This window comes from Eublepharis macularius, chromosome 9 (assembly GCF_028583425.1).
Source record: "Eublepharis macularius isolate TG4126 chromosome 9, MPM_Emac_v1.0, whole genome shotgun sequence".
Taxonomy (NCBI): Eukaryota; Metazoa; Chordata; class Lepidosauria; order Squamata; family Eublepharidae; genus Eublepharis; species Eublepharis macularius.
The window spans coordinates 22619564-22639417 of record NC_072798.1 but is presented as its reverse complement, the minus strand read 5'-3'; the positions used below and the strand labels follow the sequence as shown (position 1 = coordinate 22639417).

The 19854-nt window shown below is 43.5% G+C and overlaps 1 protein-coding gene across 1 annotated transcript in view; it reads right to left on the bottom strand.

The window, feature by feature from the left end:
* Window positions 1-1245: 1245 nt before the first annotated feature.
* The window catches only part of LOC129336114 (sodium- and chloride-dependent betaine transporter-like), a 76744-nt gene continuing 58135 nt past the window's right edge, over window positions 1246-19854 (bottom strand). Inside the window, exons 13-15 of the mRNA XM_054989119.1 lie at window positions 18667-18767; window positions 13277-13447; window positions 1246-4824 (exon numbers count right to left, since the gene is read on the bottom strand). Of these exons, the coding sequence (XP_054845094.1) occupies window positions 4672-4824; window positions 13277-13447; window positions 18667-18767 (425 nt within the window). The 3' untranslated portion in view covers window positions 1246-4671. The remainder of the gene's footprint in view (window positions 4825-13276; window positions 13448-18666; window positions 18768-19854) is intronic.

Genomic DNA, 19854 nt, shown 5'->3' with positions numbered 1-19854 from the left:
TCAACCGATAAGGCTGCCCTGTCAATACAGATAAGGTCCTGTGTTTGCGGTTCTCAGCTGGTGTTGAATAGAGGTAGGAAGTTATAGGAAGGAAAGGAAGAACATCCAGGCAACTGTCCACAGTATTTGGTTTCCTGGCTAGATGTGCTTTTCATTCACACCTGTTACTACTTTCTGTATCACAAGCCATATCCAAGCCTTCGCATCATAATTGCTAAACTGGTATCTGGTGAGAATTCATCTTGGGTATTTCTTACATATTCCCAATGTATAATAATACAGTTTGGGCATTTAATTTTAGGGCAAGCCCAGTCAAGTCATATTGCTTTTATTTTTCCAACAACTCAAGGATGTCACACGGAGCTGCATCAAACACGGTATATTCAAACTGAAATACTGTCACACCGCTGCATTTCCTTTCTGCACTAGTATCTTCTCGAAATAATAATAAAAAAAAGATTTTAAGTGGCTCTGACACATTCTTTTTCTGACAAACTCATCTTGCTTCCAATTTATCACCTTCTTTTCCTCCAGGCCCTCATGTAATGAGAGGGGTTGAGTGCTCAGTTCTGATTTTGGAGTCCCAATGGCAGTTTGCAACTTGCTTAAAAAACGAATCTGCAGCCACTCTATATAAACTAAGAAAGAACGGCTACCGAATCCTGTGCCAAAGAAGCCGTTAGAATACAAATCTGGCTGCATTTGCTTCTTTTGCTTAATTTATACTACTTCTTTAAAGAATTTAAAATGTTTTGCTAAGAATTGGGTGGGTAGGTGAAGGCTCAAGAAAAGAAAAAGAGGATTGATACCATTTTTACAAACTTATCTTGCTGCCAATTTATCTCTAATAAGGAGAGGTGCTGTAGAGCCTATGTTTGGCATACAGAAGAACCCAGGTTTGTTTTCCAGTTTCCTTTCTGAAAGGATCTCTGTTAGCAGGCCCAGGAAGGTCTTTGCCCGAGGCCTTGGGGGAGCTTCTGACAGTGTGACTAGAGTATTAAGCAAGATAGATCAATGTTTGGCTCTGTGTACAGTAGCTTTATATGTTCATACATAAGGCAAAGGTTTCATGTGGAAAAAATATTCGCTAATAGTAGCTGTGGTTGGAAAAATTGCCTGAGAATACCAGATCTCAGGGAGAATCCTCATCTGTATTCACCTAATATCTCCAAACGCTGATTGCATATAATCATTTGCCTTGATGCCAACCAACTGATGCTTGACCTCTGACCTTCAGCGTTTTTATTTTGTTCGGCTGGTGAACTCTTGCACTGGAGTGTGAGGAAGCACAACAGAACTATTTTTAAAAGGAAAAGACATATAAAGTGGTGGGCCAGTGCTGCAATGGTAGGGTTACCAGGCCCCCTCACTCTCTTGGCAGGAGGGGGAAGACTCCGCACTCACCTTGTTTTTCTTCTTTGCACATGCACTAAGGGAAGTCCTGGAAGTGACGTCATCACACAGACAGGCCTAAGAGCGCATGCACACTTCACACAGGAGAGTTTAATTTTATTGCTTGTGAAATTGTTAGGCAGCTTCCCCCCCCCCTCCTTTATACTGTATTGCTTAATGAATAGATTACACTGTCTGTAGTTCAGTGTCCTGTAACTGTGAGATCGTTTGTGCAATGTATTATACTTTTTCTGTTTCATCAATATATGGAATTTTCAACATGACCCCTTGGGTTTGCAGACAAATCTGAAGTCTAAATAAAGTGCACTGGGGAGGCTACACCAAGCCCCATAATAGAAGCAGCACCTGTACCTTTAAGAAATGAATGCCCTTTGAGATCTCAGTGGCCACTGTGGAAGCCTTAAAACCCTGGTTTCTGTCAGATAAAGGAAAGGTTGGTTGGTGTGAGTAGGAAGGAGGGAAGGAAGCAGGGAAAGGGGAAGAGTAGGGTGCTACCAGGAGGAGAGAAATGAAGTAACCCGAGTAAGTCCTTGTAGGTCCCCTACTTCTCATTCTTTGAGTAATTCAGTTTTATTGTATTGTCATGTATGCATTGCAATAACCATGTAATCTGCCTTGAGCCAAGAAAGCCAGATGACAAAGAAACAAGAAAGCCAGATGACAAAGTATTTTTTAAAAAATAAGGTGATGTGCACTCTCAGTAGAATGATATCAGCACTTGGTTGATGAGGAAATAGAGATCTTGATGTTTTCAAACCAACTGATCAGGGAAGGAAAAAGTCAAGGACACTCAAGCAACCAGGCTCCATAACGTAACCCAGTGTTCAGTGAAGTGCTAATAAAGAGAACAATCACATTTTCCTAGTTTTAAAAAAACTTTTATAGTATTCTTTGGCCTTGAACAGCAATGAGAAAAGCAGGTTCCTGGACAGAGTACTTGATTGGGGCCCTGAAATTGTTTGTTTCATGTGTGGTCGCGGTTGAACATTCATTGCATGGCCATCTAGAAAGGCCCCAAGGGCACTCTGCCAAGCTCTTCTCTGCAGCCTTTGTGAGTATCCCATCAGAAATAATTGTGCATAGAAATATTGTCATGGACCATTGTGAGAAGAGTTAAATAAGTCCCTGGACTTTAAAAAAAGTTTTGCATGTCTTCTGTAATGCCATACCCATCTAGAACTGCACAAAACTGTATGTTTTGTGAGACATAAGAAGAACAGCAGAAGGAAAACCTGATTTTACCAGTGCAATCCTAAGAAGAGTTACTCCTGTCTAAGCCTAAGAGTAACTCTCCTTAGGATTGCACTGTACATCACTCAAGTAACAGCATTGTTGCCTGGCACATTGCACTGAACCCACAGCTTATTTGAGCTGGGGAAGCACACTATAGCTACTCCCACAGAGACATTTTGCTCGGCATCAGTTTCCAAACTGGAATGCTGTGTTTTTTTTAGCGCCACATGACATCCTCCTGTTTGAAAGAACACAGCCCAAGTGCGTCTGTCCGTCCAGTTGGGAGGGTGGGATTTTCAAAGGTCCCGCCCACATTGGTGCCATTTTCTTTGTGCCAGCCTCTTCTTGCCATCCTTTTGCCCAGCCTGCCACTGGAGGGCTTTTTCAAAAATATTTGTAATTGCTATTGTGCTATCACACAACAACATTATAACGATCGACTAGTTCATCGGCATATCCACCTTAAAAAAATTTTTTTCAAAGAGTAAACTCCTTATAAGGGTAGAGGGGAGGAGATTTCCAGATTGCCCGGAAAGAACAGTGCAGTCTTTTCAAGACCTTTCTAGTCATAGAAGTTGCCTAATTCCAGTATTTGTATATTCTGACTGGCAGTGGTTCTCTGGGGGAGGAGATGAAACTTGTTGAAACTGGAAGCACTTTTGAAAATCTGGGTAGCCCTGCTAGCTGACATGTTCTTTTTAAAACTCACAGCTGAACCGGTGACTTTCTGTCTGCAGTGGCTCTCCCTGAAATGTTCAGGCGCCATCAGGAAATGATTGTTCCTTTCTCCTCTCATAGCAATAACAAAATGGTTGCCATGCAAGCCGACCAATCATAAAATGTCAGGAGGTTCCAAGTCAAGCTTCTTCCCAGCGGCTTTGGAATAGACGTTCACTGTAGACACAGAGGTGATGCCTCCCGAGCTCTGCTGAAGCACCACCTACTTCAACAAGGTCCAAGAAAGCAGGGATTGGCTCTTTGCTTTGGGGAAGAGATGCTGTTTGGGGTCCATTTTTATCTGAAAGGAAGTGGAAGGTTTCCCCTGCATGCTCCCAGGAAGTAGTTGTCATGCACTGAGAGACGGGACACTGTGTGTCTATGGCCAAACTGAGCGTGTATGTGAAGACGATGCTCCTGCCTGGAGTGAGTTCAGCTCTGTGCCAGTAAGTCAGCTGGCAGGGACTGACTCAAAGCTCCCCCTCCCCCATTCCATTCAGGACCCTTCAGGTTTTATCCCCAAGAAGCAGGCATGAGGAAAACGGGCAAGTGCCATGACACCCATGGTCACCTCATTGGAGACAGCTGCTTTGGAGTCTCGGGCCGAGGTCTTCCCCAGCCCTTCCCCTTGAGATCCTCTTCTTAAAACAGGAAGCTGAACCTGTTATTTTCTGTATGCAAACCTTGTGCTCCAGCCCCTCCCTGAAATGCTGAGTTCATATGAAACTGCCTTAGGAGTGCCATTGGCCACTTTAGCTCAGTACAGAGACTCTTTTGTAAAGCAGGACTGGACCAGAGATCTTCTAAATGCAATATACTTCTTCTACCCTTGCACTATGCTCCCTCCCTGACTTTTTGACTTTATGAATGCAGCTCCCTTCCTCTAAGTCACACTATTGATTCTTGAAGCCCAATATTGTCCACTATGCTGGCAGTGATTCTTCAAAAGAGGCAGAGGTGTCTTTCCCATCTTAACTGGAGACAACCAGAGATTGAACCTGGACCTTAATGCAGACAAAGCATGTGCTCTGCTGCTGAGATCTGGCCCAACTCCATGCAATTTCATAGCTGTAGTGGCTGTTCTCCAGGGGTGAAAAATGCTCTTGGCCTTGCTCCAGCCTGTATAATCAGATGCTAGGTCAAGGCAGAAGGGAAGAAGCCATCCAAGGCCAGCTATGCTTGCATTTTAAGTGAATCTGAGCGAGGTAGGGAAAACCTGAAGAGGACTTCATACCAGATGTAAAAAGAAGCCACTAGAAATAAGGATCAGCCTCTCCAGAATGTAAACAAGTCACTCCCTAGGAGCTCTTAGAAGTTGGTTTCCTTCTCTGTAGTAATGAGCACTTCCTTGGCTGGGCTCTGGCATCCCGGCTTGGAGCGCTCCCACTGTGCCGATGAGTCAATCAAGTGCTTCTTTGGCTGGGGCAGGTCCTCAGCTGGAGTAGTTAGCTGGCATAACCGCTGCAGGAAAAAACCAAGGGCCCCCGGTTAATTAAACTGTTCAACAAACCGATACCCGATAGCAATCCAACGTCAATTGCTATGGGCAAAGGCATTGCAAGAACCAATTCATTCCACTTCCCTAGTACGTGCTTACTGAAATATACATTAAAAAGAGCAGCAGGGAAACAGCTTACCATTGTGATCCATTAGCCAAGTCTACGTCATTACTCGTCTGCCTTTAGGCTCGTTTAAGTTGACTATAGCGCGTCATAAAAGCCCAGCAATATTTATAGATGAATGGATAGATGCTAGGGTGCATGATTAGGAAGAACTGAAAGTCCTGTGGCACCTTAAAAACTAAAAAAACACTGTGACAAGAGTTGTACATGCACAGGGTCTGTGATTTCAGTATGTGTGCATTCAGCTTTTAAACTCACTTTGGGAAACATCTTTTCACCCTTCCCTTCACCAGCCCAACTATGTATTTATGTGTCTGTCTGTTTGTATTTTTATATACAGTGCTATGACAATGTCAGAAATCTGATAAATGCTAACATATGGCAGAAAGATTAACAAATCTAAAAGGAAATACAAGAAAATTTAGAACTTGCCCATGGACAGCACCAGCCAATCCAATGCTGTAGTTAATCTCCCGATATGATAATAATCACAATAAAGGAGGACAGAATTATGGTATAGAAATTAAATATTTTAAAAACTAATTGGTTTCCCTCATTTTTCCCCTGGATCTTGTACAGTCCTAAATGTTAACACTCATTTACCATAACATATATCCAAAACAGGCCTGATCCTGGCGGTTGCAGTGCACGGGGGCGCGCAGCACCGCAGGGGGGCACGCATGGAAGGTGCGCGCCCCCCGCTGGCCAGGTAAGGAGGGGCGGGGGTGGCAGGGTTGGGGCGGGGGATCCCCCGCCCCCACTGGGGGTCTGGCAGCCCTACTCCCACACCCATCAATCTGCAGAGGAAGCAGAGAAGTTGCCATCAAGCATGGAATGCAGAACCTCGAGAATACGAGTTTAGGATGAGCTTGGAAACAGTTTTCCAGATCACCAGGCAGCCCTAATCCCCACCATCTGTCATCAGAGAAACCAGATACTGTCCTTACCCAACTGTGTCTCACCTTATGAGTGAACATTAAGATATCAATTTATCTACCTTCCTTTTTTAGTTCTGTCTGTGGAAATTTTTTTCAGGTTAATAACCTACATAGTTTCAATTGCTTCTGCGTGTTTTGTATTGCTACAAAAATAAGGATAGCAACTTGATTCTAAAAAGGTAGATGGGGTGCAAAATCAGGGATTATGCTTAGCATGTAGTTCTGCACCTACATAATAGTGGGATATGAACAATCTTGCCATAGGTTTCATCCAGATGTATTGGGACTAGAGATGGGCACGAACTGAAATAAAAATCAGATTGTCATGAACCGAGATGGTTCCTGGTTTGCAAACCAGTAGTTCGTCACAGCCCATTTCTGACGAACCATCACGAACTTTAGGCCAGTTTGTTTGGTTCATTTTTTGGTTTGTCACTGCAGACAGCCTGGTGCCAATCAGTTTCCTAGGCAACGGGAAGGGCTTTCTGCAGACCTTCTGCTGCCCTGGAAGTGATGTTTTCATGAACCAAATGAACCGGTTCGCAAAGCAGGGCAAGTTTGTGAAAGTACGTGGTTCGTGAAATGTGATGGATTATGAACTGCATGGTTCAGTATTTTCCTGGTTCATACCCATCTCTAATTGGGACATGTAACTCTGTCCTATCAGATGCTGGTATTTCTGGCCACTGGTTTCTTTTAGAAACTAGGCAGTTGGTTAGCCACTGTCCTTTTCTCCCCACATCTTGTTATTCACACAAGCTGATCAGGGTAAATCATTCTTAGCTCTTTACTCTAACTTATTCTTAAGCTCTCTGTCCTTGTGGGCTGCCTGCTAAGTGGACATAATGTGTCTTAATCTAGCCTTTATTCAAGGTTTTCCATCAAACAATTTCAGGGAGCAATTCACCCGTGGCCGATTCACAAAGCAATTAATGCAAAAAATTCAGAATCTGAAATTCCAGCTTCTTTAAATATGATATTGCAAAGTATGTGTCCAGTCTCTTACAGTACAGTGTAAATTTTGATAAGATGTATGCAAAGGTAGGTTGGGCAAGGTTAATGTGAAAGTCTCTTTTAAGAATTCTAAAGCAGTGCATACTTTACGGGGTATTTGACAGAAAGATCCTTTAGCTGAGCGCTCCGTCTATGAAGAGAAATTCTACTTATTTTCCTTCTGCCAGAGTTTCTCAAAAATGACGACTTCCTTTTGCTGAACTTTCTTTACCTTGTGCCCTTTCTTTAACCCAATGGGTCACAACTCTCTGGTGGGTCACAGAACCCCACATACTGGGTTGGTTGTGAGTCACCACAGAGCCATCTTATTTTTGGCAATGGCAATGCTCCTCTTCCTGTCACATCACGGTACTTCCTGTCACAAACTTATACCTGAGTGGGTCCCACGCTGCCACCTGGGAGCTGGTCCTGGATCTAAAAATATAATGAGACATTTCTAACCCCCCCCCCCCCAAATGATATTCAGGGAACAATCTTTAGAAAACAACAACATGATTGGCTCAAGGCATTTTTGCCGGCCCAAGTCAGACACTCCCATTGCCTCCTCTTGTGATGCGGATGACTGGGGCTCAGCTTGGATCTGGCTATCAGCAGTGCGGATTCAGGAAGCCATGTTGGTTGTCTCCTGCATCACCAATGGCTGGGAATGAGCTCACTGTATCACACCAAGCAAAGGGTGGCTTAACTGAACAAATGGCCTTAAAAGAAGTTTTCTGCCAGGACTCATTCAACCTATCCCGAATATTAGGACAAACAAAGCTCTGTTTCCAAAATAGGGACTTAAAAGCAGTGCTTTTCCTATCTCCTACAGTGGCCAAGCCCTCAAGCCATGTATGAAGGCCAACAGCCTTCTCCTGCTTGTGGCTCCCAGCAATGACTATTCAGAAGTCCACTTGCTCTGAAAATGGAAGCTCCATTAGTAGCCATTATCCTCCATGAGTTTTTCTGATGCCTTAAAGTCATCTAAAATTAACAGCCATCACTGCATCTTGAGAGCAGAAGACTAAAACTATGGGGATGCAATAACTTTTAATAATCTCAGCTTTGAGGCAAAGCCTAGGAGAGGCTCAGAACCTCTTCTTTGTTTTGAACAAGTAGCAATACCACACAAAGACTGATGCACAAATGGAACAGGGTTAAAACAGCAGTGTAATGGGACAGTTAGCGGTTGCCTGGTTGAGGGTTGGGGGCAGAGATGGGGGGGGGCAAAATGTTGGCAGTTTCTACATAATTTCTGAGGAAAACCTGGAAGATATGTAGGATAGTTCTAGAAATCACTGGAAACTCTACAGATTAGAGTTTCCTGTCATTCCTAGAGCTACCCTACATTAGTTCCAGGTTTTCCCCAGAAGTGACATACCAATGCACTTGACATTGCCCCCCCCCTTGCTGCCATTTGGGGAGGTGGAAGGCAACAAGGGGTGGCCACTGGAGGCTTCCTACCATAGTGGGAGGCCTGGCAGCCCTAGGAACAGTACAGGAGCGGAGGTCGCTTCTATGAAGAATAACGGTATGTAACCCTCTTTCTTCATTAACCCTCTTTGCAACCTTTGTAACCCTCTATCTTCATTAAGGTACGGCAATATTGTAGACCAGTTTTCATTTCCATTGTTTTCCAGTTCTGTAATCCTACTGCTACTGCATTGTTTCATTGAAAATCTTGGCTGTACAACTGAGTTGCTTTTCATATTTTGTAACCCACCTTGAATCTCCATGAGAAATGTGGGCTATAAATGAAGTTAATATAATTTTCACAACCGGTCCACCCTGATACTTTAGGACATTTTCTTTTCAGTCTGAAACCAGACTTTCTAGTAGCGATGTCATTCCCCCGCTCCTTCCCCCCGTCCCCCGGTTTCTTCTCACCTGGCCAGCAGGAGGAGAGGTGAGGGAATACTGCCCCAGACCTGCTCCCAGGGTGGTGCAACAATGTCACCTCTGGGAGTGACATCATCACATCACCTCTGAGAGCGTCCCTGCGGGGGGCTGATTTTGGCTCCAAACAGGCCACATCGGGCACATCCGGGGTCCCAATTGGCCCACTGTTTTTACAGACAAATTGTGTAAATCCCCCAGAGCCTGGGGTGATGGAAGAAAACGTTTTTTCTTCTAATGACAAACTAGCAATTACATTTGGGTTGAAGGACAAAGCAGGTGGTGGCTGAGTCTTTCTAGCCTTAGATCCCTAAAGGCCTACATTTCTTTGGGTGGAATTAAGTACATTTATTTGCAAACAAGGTCTTTTTGTTCTCAGGCTATTCAGCGTTAATTTTTATTAGCATTTGGTTTTTCTTCATCTTATGGCTTCGACTATTATGCAAGGTTGCTTTGGGCCAAGCTGGGTTTCTTATATTTTAATTGTGACGTTTATTTCTGTAACTGTTTTATTTTGGAATATTTATCCCATTATCTTAAGTATTCTCTGTGCTGCTTGGTAAAGCCTTTGGCTAAAACAATAAACTGAAACAAACTACTCTAGTGAATGTGGTGTGGTTAGGGTCTTTGCTTCTTCTTAACTTATAATTTTATTGCCTTTGTTTTTTAAAACTAAGTTTAATTAAACTTTGTTTGTATTGATTGGAAGACACTGTGCAAGCAAAAGAATTACTCATAAATTTAATTGATAATGCCATCCTTACAGTACAAGCCTCAGCACTGTGGAAACAGGGTAATTGATCATTTTATACTGCTGCTAAAGATTTTTATCTTTTATGCTTATCTGTGTTCTATTTTTATCCCTCTCTTTCTCCAGGGAGCTCAGGGTGGCAGACATGGTTCTCTCCCAATTTATTCACACAACACCCCTGTGATAGGGCTGCTCGATATGGTGGAACACCTCACACTGGCAGCCTGCCTGTTGCCACTCCATTTTTTTAAAAAAGTTACATCAGCCACACCACAACATCAATTCAGGGTAAAACCTGGAATTGAAATAGGGTATCTCTAGGAATTGCCAGAAACTAACCATAGTGCTTCCAGCGAATCCTAGATCTATCCTACATCACCACAGCATAACTGAATCACTCAACTGATTTCTCTGTCTCCAACCCTCCCGCTGGTTGCCAGGCTCCTGGCAACCCTATCCTCTGAAGTAGCTTAGGCTGAGAGAGCGAGAACCCATGTGTGATGTGATGTGTCCAAAGTCACCCACTGAGCTTCACAGCTGAGTGGGGAACTGAACTCAGGTTTCCCTGGTCATAATCCAACACTCTAGCCATTATACACACTGCCTCTTTAAGGTTTTAACCCTCTGTTACAATTCTTATTATCTTTGTTATTTTTATAGCTATTTTAATATCATTGTGTTTCGGCATTATTCTTTTGTTGGATTATTGCAATTCTGATTTTTGGAAGGCATCCTTGAATAGAAAAGGCTGGATATAGTTTCTAGATCAATAAATAAAACCAATCTCTCCTTCTTCAGCTGACAAAGCTGGAGATCTTCACAAGGGAGTATAACACAGTGAACAAATCTCAAAGAGAAAATTAACTTGTTAAAGATTGTATACTCTTTAGGGTTGCCAGAACAAGGCTAGCAACCCGCAGGAGACCTGGTCAGTGAGGGGGACACGCCGACGATGTAATGACATTGCTGGCAACACACTGATGTCACGTCCCATGTGCTCAGAAGTGATGTCAGCTTGTCTCCAGCAATGTGCTGATGTCACTTCCAGGTGCAAGGGAAATGACATCAGCATGCTGACACTGCCTGTCACCCCCATTTTCCTCCCACTGCCCACCTGAGCAGCAGAGGGAAGCTCCTGTTCCACTAGCTCTACTAGCAGGAACGTGGTAGGCCTAATCCTCTTCCAGGCAGTGAGTTTGAACTCTGTAAAGCACCATGCATATTGGTAGCTCACGTATACCACCCTGAGCTCCTCTGAGGAAGGATAGGATAAGAATGCCCTAGATAGACTGATCTATATAAATAATACATATAATTATAATGAATACTTTAACATGCTAACCAATAATGACTCAAAACTAGAAAGTTCAAACCTGATTAATTTAGAGTTTGCTTTGGATATTGTTTTGATTTTACAATAAGAGGCATCTTGTGACACTGAGATATTTCTTCAACTTGGTCAGCTCAAGATGGTGGAAACGTGATCTACAAAGAACCATCACAGTAGATTCAGGTTGTCTCCAGAACTCAGCCTTTTCTCTCCTCTCTGGAAAGAGTGCCACAGAAGTCAGAACTGCTCAAACAATTAATCCCCTGTCAAAGCAACTATATTCACCACAGGCCTTCCCTTCAGGTGGGTGACACACACAAAAATGTGTCTCTATACACAATGTAGCCGTGAATAGACCAAATTGAAAGCTGCAAATGAAAACCTATTTTTATAATGCAGCATTTTCTCTCACTTTCTGCTGGGGTGTGTTTGCACATAGTTTGCCCTTTGCCTCCCCTTTTGCTTAAGGCTGTCTTTCCTTTTCTTTTCTCTAACTGGGGCTTTGCTGTACAACTTGTTATGCACCTGAGGTGGACATTAAATCAGCACCGACATCTACCCTGTCATTATTCATTATGTTACAATCCCTAGTCAGTAAACAAGCGCCTGGTGGGCACAGCATCACCTTCCCACAAGTCAGAACACTGGGAAGGGCACCCTCTGCAAAGTTCATCCTCTCCAGTGGTGGTAGTGTGAGATTCTTCAGCTTCATCACTGCTATTTGAATTACCTCACCAAGATACACATTTCCTAGGAGATGCATGTCTAAAAGAGAGTCTTGTTGACCACTAGCTGCTCCAAGTAGCTGTGGGAGAAAAATGTTAAAACCGCTGGCGTTGCACATGGCCTGACATCACTTCTACGTTTTTCCAAGATGTCACACCCCTCTAGGATATACTGGGAACTCTGGTTTTACCATAGAGGTTTTGGCAACTTGCCCTAGAGTGACGTGACATCATTCCACTTTTCCGTGGAAATGATATCATGATGCACCATCACCAGTACCCTTCTATGTCCCTGCCCTGCTAAAAGCCTGTTTCAGTTTTAGCCTTCTCAAATGTGTAACTTGTCATTTTCACTGCACTGGATTTTGCACTCAAGATCCAAATGCAATAAGAATGTTTAATTCCCTTCCCTGAGCAGACTGGAGGTACTGGCCTATTCTCTTCATGAAATGTTCCCCCTATGACCTCACCTAGGTTTTGCTAGGCTTTGCTGAACATGACAATAGTTTTAAAAGGGGATTAGACAGATTCATGGAGCAGAGGTCCATTAGTGGCTACTTGCCACAGTAACTAAAGTGAACCTCCACTAACCCTGTGAATACCAGGGCAAACAGCCAGCATCAGAAGTGGGTCCTTCCTCTTGGTTGGCCCTCCACAGCAATTGGTTGGCCACCGGGTGAAAAAGGATGCTAGACTAGCTGGTCCACTGGTCTGATCTAAAAAGGTTCTTTTTATGTACCTATGACAAACAACAAACAATTCCTTGTTGTTTGGGGGAAGGACCAAGTATGCTTTTAAATATGTTAGTATGCATTTTTAAAAGACAAATACTTGGGGCTCCTGCAGCTAAGCCAAATCAAGGATTTGGAATCCGCTGGGTCAGATTTTTCCTCCAGCCAGCCAGCATTCCTTGCATCTCAAAATGTGATGGAAATCTACATCAATTTCTTTGTTTACAAAGGATTGATGGCCTAGCTTCTGCACCTGGCTAGTGTGTTTTAGCTTATGAAAGCAGAAGCTACAAGGAATTAGTCTTCATGGTGCCACAAGACTGTCTGTTATTCTGGTTGTAACTAGAGATGGGCATGAACCGGAAAAAAACTGAACCATGCGGTTCATGGTTCGTCAAATTTCATGAACCATGAACTTTCACGAACCTGCCCCTGGTTCACGAACCGGTTCGTTCGGTTCATGAAAACGTCACAGCCGGGTCAGAAAAACATCACTTCCGGGACAGCAGAAGGCCACTTCCGGGTCAGCAGAAGGTCTACAGGAAGTCCATTCCCTGTTGACTAGGAAACTGATTGATTGGCACCAGGCTGTCTTCAGTCACGAACCAAAAAACGAACCAAACGAACCAGCCTAAAAGTTCTGGACGGTTCGTGCTTAATTTTGGTTCGTATTTCGGTTTGTGCCCATCTCTAGTTGTAACAGACTAACATGGCTAACTCTCTGGAACTGGCCCCAATGCAGAGGCCAATTGCTTCACAACAGGTCATCCTAGGACTGTGGAACAATGATTCCAGAATGCAGCAATCAAAGAAAATTGACTGAAGCCACCCTTTTAATGTTCTGTGAACCAGTAGACAGCCTTAATCAATAACCCATCTAGACTCTGTGACCTGCAGATGCAATGCTTTTTTTTTTTTTTGCTTTACCTGTTTTAGTGATCCCTTGGTTTTCAGTAAGATGTACACAACGTAAAAGGGAATGCAGATCATAGAAGAAAGTGCCATCAGCCATCCCACAGCGATGCCCCATGTAGGGTATTCGTAGACGTTATTATATTTGAGTGGTGTGTATCTAATGAGTGAAAACAGGAAGGTTGCCTGACGAAGATAAAAGGAGACAGAATGGCAGCTATGATAAGTGATAAATTAGAAACAGTTACGCAGAGAATTCATGAGAAGCAGAAGGAACTGAGTAAATGTACTGATCTTTTTAATTCAGAACCTCTTAACACAACTGCTTCACCGTGAGAAAAAGACATCCCTTCCTGACTAGCAACTGTCCATAGTGCGTTGGTTGTGATCATATATACAGGATTTGGCTTTTGAGCAATAACTATCATCAACACTTCCGGAACATGTATGCCAAAAACTTGATCTTGTTTAAACCAAAGAGGGACAGTTACTCAAAAAGCCCAAGAGTGAACAGAGCCCTGGGGTGAAATGTAACTCTCAACTGGCCCTAACATCCCAACTTATTGGTTCCAAATGGGAACTTTAAAGGGCCCATCTACCCTTGAGATTAGGCCAGGACTGCAGGCAACCAGAATCTAGCAATTTTATAAGTCTGCTATATGTGGAGCCTGAAGGACAGCAGGAAAATATAACGGCTCTCTGTCTTGACTAAGGGCCAAGCGACAAGTGACAAATGACACTTGCCTGGCAAGTGAACAGACTCACGTGTATTCCTCCCTGTTCACTTGCCATTTACTTGCGCTCCACCTGGCAAGTGAACAGGGAGGAATACCCGTAAGTCTGTTCACTTGCCAGGCAAGTGTCATTTGTCACTTGTCGCTTGGGTCAATAGTCCAAATTCTTGTTGTGTGTGTATATACACATGCCTGGCCTGGCCAATACAGCAGTTTTGTGTGGAAGGGCAAATATTGTCAATCTCTGTACCCTTTGATACATGAAGAGGATACTACGTACTGAACATCTGCAGCCCCAAGTGGTTCAATTAGCTAAGGGTTGAGCCTAGATGTGATGGGAGAAAATCTGAATGTCCACCCACTTCTGTCTCAAGTGGAGAATGGGGAGTCTATAAAAATGAAGCACATGGGTGAGGGGTCAAGCCCTGTCCCATTCTCCCAGTTCATCGCACTGTGCTCCTCCAGTGCTTTCAGCTCTTTTTCTCCAGGCCAGCTCCCATCCACTATTGGAGCCAGACCAGAAGAAAAATCCTTAAAACAGCATAACACAGAGAAGTAAACGGGGGGACAGAGTTTATCAGCCCTCATTCATAGACTGCATTTGGTAAGAAAATAGATACTCCTTCCGATTTGTGATTTGAACAGGAAGACGTGTATAAGTACAGATGGATCCTCTGTCATATCGAATTTGACCCTTAAATTGGTTTCTCAGGCCATGCTATTTCATACCTTGGAATCCCTGATAAAATCCAGGCTGAATTCTGTACAAGTATTTATAACCATTTCACAAGTCTCATGTGTCTGGATATTGGGGCTGAATTAGACAAGACGCTGAAGACTCATGATCAGATTTCCTATCAATTTTCTATTAATTAGGTGGGGGGCAGGATTGGATGGAAGCACAGCTCAATCTTGCCATCAGTACCATTATCCCTCATGTATATCCCACTTCCTCAGTACTGCTGTTTACCCTGATATCAAGTACATAAAATGTTTTTCCTGTTGGGGCATATAACAACACTGTGCACATGTACGCAAAGTACAAGAAAATAGGGAAGGGAAAGTTTCATGTGGGTAGTTGTGTTGGTCTGTAATGGAAGAGCAAGATTCTAGTCCAGTAGTACCTTAAAGACCAACTAGATTTCGAGGGCATGCGCTTTCGAGAAAGTTAATCTCTCTCTTCCCCAGTGCCATACAGCCAAGCTACAAGTGATGAATTACACTTGCCTGGCAAGTGAACAGACTCACGTGCCATTTACTTGTGCTCCACAAGTGGAGAGCAAGTGAATGGCAAGTGAACAGGGAGGAATACACGTGAGTCTGTTCACTTGCCAGGCAAGTGTCATTCGTCACTTGTAGCTTGGCTCTCAGGACCAAGCTACAAGTGACAAATGACACTTGAACTGCAAGTGGATTGAGTGGAGAGCAAGTGGAGGGCAAGTGAACAGGGAGGAATACACTTGCTGTTCAAGTGTCATTCGTCACTTGTAGTTTGGCCCTAAGTCTCTGTTCAATTCCTTTCCCTCTCCTCCTTGGCTGCTATAAAGGGCTAATTGAAATGTGATGCTGGCAAACCAAAAGAACTTACCTGTATGACTTTGCACTCATACAGCTTCTTGTTTAACCTGCACTGCTACCTGTGCAAAGCAGCTACGCAGGCTTCCTTTAGTATGCCAGCACAACATCTGTCTAGGCACCAGTCCCCAGCATGCTAACTCAGCACGCATAGTTGTTTTGCAAGCTAGTTTAAATGAGAAGCTACGTGAGTGAGAAGTTGCATGGGTCTTTTGCCTGACTAGCTTTTTATTTAAATTGGCCCTAATAGATACTTTAAAGGATGGGAGAGTAGACCATCCATCTCGACCAGCTTGTCAAGTTGTGCCTTAGCACAGCAGGAGGAACTATACTTGAGCTGATACTATGATTGATATCACATTGTGCACTATTGTTTTTCACTCCTTGTGAGCTTTAGGCAACTTATGTTTCTTATTGCTGCTTCAATTGGCATAAATTTCAAATCACAAGTCAATATAATTTCCCCTGCCAGGGGATCCAAATTGTTGATCAACAGCCAAATGTGTTTGTTCCTACTGTGCATACTGTCCCCCCCCCCCCATTTTCCCCACTTTTCTATATAGGTCTTCCAAAGGCCGAAGTGGGCAAGTAAACTTCCAGTGTGATGTTTAAAATACTGTTCCATAGGAGCAACTTTGATTCGAAACATTAGATCAACTCAGTTGCAAAGACACGTTTTCTTCCTATCCTTTGATGCTTTCATCCCTACAGAAAATCACCCACAAGGCAAATGTCTATGTCTCAGATTTCAGCAGGCAACTTATTTGCATGTCTTTGATCGAACAAGAAAATGCAGGTTAATTGTTAAAGTGTTACATGAAAGTAAATCTTAGGCAACTCATTTCATTTCGTTGAGCCCATCAGATCTAACTGTGGCTTTTTTCACTGCAGTGCTCTATACCTGATCCGACCCACCAGGAGAGCTGATTTTGAAGTCTGCAAGTGTCTGTGGAGTTTGCGCATGGAAATGGATCTTAAACTACTAAACTATGCAAATTGTAGCAAGATTAACAATCATGGGCAGGATTCGGGTCCAGCAGCACACTGCTGCTACGGGACCTGAATCTTGCTCTTCCACTACAGACCAACATGGCTACCTATTTGAAACTATAATCATGGGTCAGTAAAACTACCTGGAAATAAAATGTTTTCTTGCTCCTGAAGAAGCTGAGTTGGCATTTCTCACGTTTTTTTTTTTTTAAGTATAAAAATGCTGCCATGGGGTTGAGGGGTTCTGGTGCTGTTCTGGATTGAAGCCAAGAAGACACAAGGAAGTGGTGTTTACGCATTTTCTCAACCTCTAACAGCCGCAGAGCTGCTGTTGCCCCAATGGGGGAGCATACAATGCACAGATAACCTGTATGTTTCCTCCAATGGGGTAAAAAGTAGCCCCAAGACAGGAAAACAGCAAAGAAAAAGCATTATATCATTACCGCCACCCCGGTCCAAATCAAGGGCCTGCACAACTGCTGTTTCTTGTTTGGTTTGACCCTAAATGTCCACATCCCTCTTGTGCACTTAAAAAGGGGATCTTTGGGATTACCTTAAATATAACTGATAACCCTCTCCACCACCAAGCCCTCTGTGGCCTCGATTAAGGTACTGGAATTCTGTGTTAAGAGAGGACCCTCTTATTCAGGGAAGGGAGCCAGCACGACAGAATTCTGTGGTGACCCCAAACTAGAGTTGCCAGCTCCAGGTTGGGAAATTCCTGGAGATTTGGGGAGTGGAGCCTGGACAGGGCAGGGTTTGGGGAGGCAAGGGACATCAGCAGGGTATAATGCCATACAGACCATATTCTAAAGCAGCTATTTTCTCCAGGAGAACTGATCTCTAGGGCCTGGAGATCAGTTGTAATTCTGGGAGATCTCCAGCCACCACCTGGAGGCTGACAACTCAGGACAACAATTCATGAGGCTCACATTAGTTAAAAACGTATTGTACTTTGCAAGGGCTACAAATTTGCTCTGAGTTGCACACACGGGGGAAAATATCCTACCTGATAAGAAAACGAGGGATTTTATCCCAAGGTAGAGTCTGAAACAAGAGTGTGTCTTGAGATAAAGAACTCTTGTGTTTTCTCACTGCATACCTGGATTCCACCATGATACTGAATGCATGGGCATTATTTATTAAGATTCATTTCCCAACGGCCACAGACAAGTGGAAATATACTTTTTTGTCTTCGCATTTGGTTAGTTAGGATAGGAAAGAGTGACTTGCCCATGCAAGCTTCACTGGTGAGCAGGAACGTGATCCTTTATGTTCTAAACCCAGTGTTCTAACTACTGCACCACGGGATCTATGTGCACAGCCCTAAGCATAGCACCAACCCTAAAGCATAGTTTAAGGCTTCTGCTTTGTATTGAACATCTCCAGTACTAGAAACAAGGCTTGATCACTTAACGAGGGAACCATCATCCTGTTCTGATACAATGAGATTTTCAAGAAACCCAATGCAGGAAAGGTGTATCTGTCATCACCGAGGAGCTCCCCAGTGGTATGGCAGAAGTCCATAACTAAGACATTAGCAAAATGGTCGCCTCGACTACTGAGAGCAAGAATCAATTCTTATGGGAGTTTCCATTTTTTCATCCCAACAAAAAGATGTCTAGATTGGCCTGAAACAAGATGTCCGGCCCGTTGCCCACAGTCCCTCCAAACTGTTACCCAGTTTTAGATAGTATGTTGCAATAGCCTCGTGCACCTGTTCCCTGGTTGCTTTCCAGATTCCAGTACGGCAGCGCCCTTATCTCAGATGGCTCGCTGCAGTGGCCCTGGGACAGCTCCACCCGTCCCGCTACTGATTGTGTTCTGCTGGATGGACTATGAGGGTGGGGGGCACGGAGAGGGGTAGTTATAGTGTATCACGTATTCAATGCGTCATTCTTAACAAGGAGCCTGTGTACAGCCAGACGCCTTTATTTTGCTTCTGTGTATCCTATGGACATACGTATGGCGAAGCCTGAATATCTAAATAAAACCCATTTACTCAAGAGCCTGGATTTCTTGCTGCAAGGGGTTAGGGTCAGCTTCAACGTATCCTGTCTTCCATAGACTGACACAAGACCTAAAAAAAAGACATTGTGTACTTACCAGACAAACTCCAGGAGTGAAAAAACGCCAACACAGTTTAACCAGGGGCCATGGCCGGTACCCAATCATATCCTCAATATTGTCATAGAAACGGTCTGCTCCTTGACCATCACATAGAAAGAAAGGCATTCTTTTTAAAAAATATATATATATAAAAAGCCATGGTATTGTGAACATCTTTAAAAAGGGCTAATGGGTGGGGAAAGTATAGAAACATTCCAGATAGTCATAACCCTACCTTATAACTTATTTATTACATTTGGTGGTAGAAAGTGCTATCAAGTCACAGCTGACTTATGGTGACCCCCCCACACACACACACACTGGGGTTTTCAAGGCAAGAGACTAACAGAGGTGGTTTGCCATTGCCTGCCTCTGCAACCCTGGTCTTTATTGGAGGTCTCCCATCCAATTACTGATCAAAGTTGACCCTGCTTAGCTTACCAGATCTGACAAGCTCAGGCTTGCCTGGGCTATGCCGGTCAGGGCTTATTACCTTTACTCTCCCCTAAAAAGCTCAGAGGAGCTTAACAACAATGCTGTGAAGATAATTTGACAGATAACAGAGCCAAGTACTTAAGCAGGGATTTGAATCTGGGTTTCCCTCATTCCAGCCCAAGATTACAACCACTACATTATGTTGGTTGTGCTGACATACAATGAAGTCATCTTCATTGTATGCTATGTACTGTTCCAGAGTAATCGGCATAATTGCTGCATAATTGTTCTGCTGTAGACAAATATATTAATTTCTCTGTGCAATCATAAACCATCCACAATTTGTGTCATCAATATCTAGGCTCTAAAATTACTCAGCAATCTGAATTAACAAGGTATCATTCAAAAGCCAAGGGAATCTGGACAAAAATCAACACTGTTAATTTTAATAAAATTTACTCATGGAATCGAGATTCTAAGGTATAAACAGCCTGTTGCCTGACCTCTGTGACATCAGGGCAGCCAGTCTGGGCCTCATTCTGTATAAGCTCATGCTTGCTATGACATCAGAACAGTTTAGCCAATGGCATGAAGCAAAGCTAGCAAGATCAGAAATGGGGGCCAGATTATCAGATGAAGCTTCAGCCTATCATCTTAGCAGTCTCTTATAGTGCAATCCTAAACAGAGTTACTCTAGTCTATGTCCACTGAAATCCATAGGCTTGGACTGGAGTAACTCTTCTTAGGATT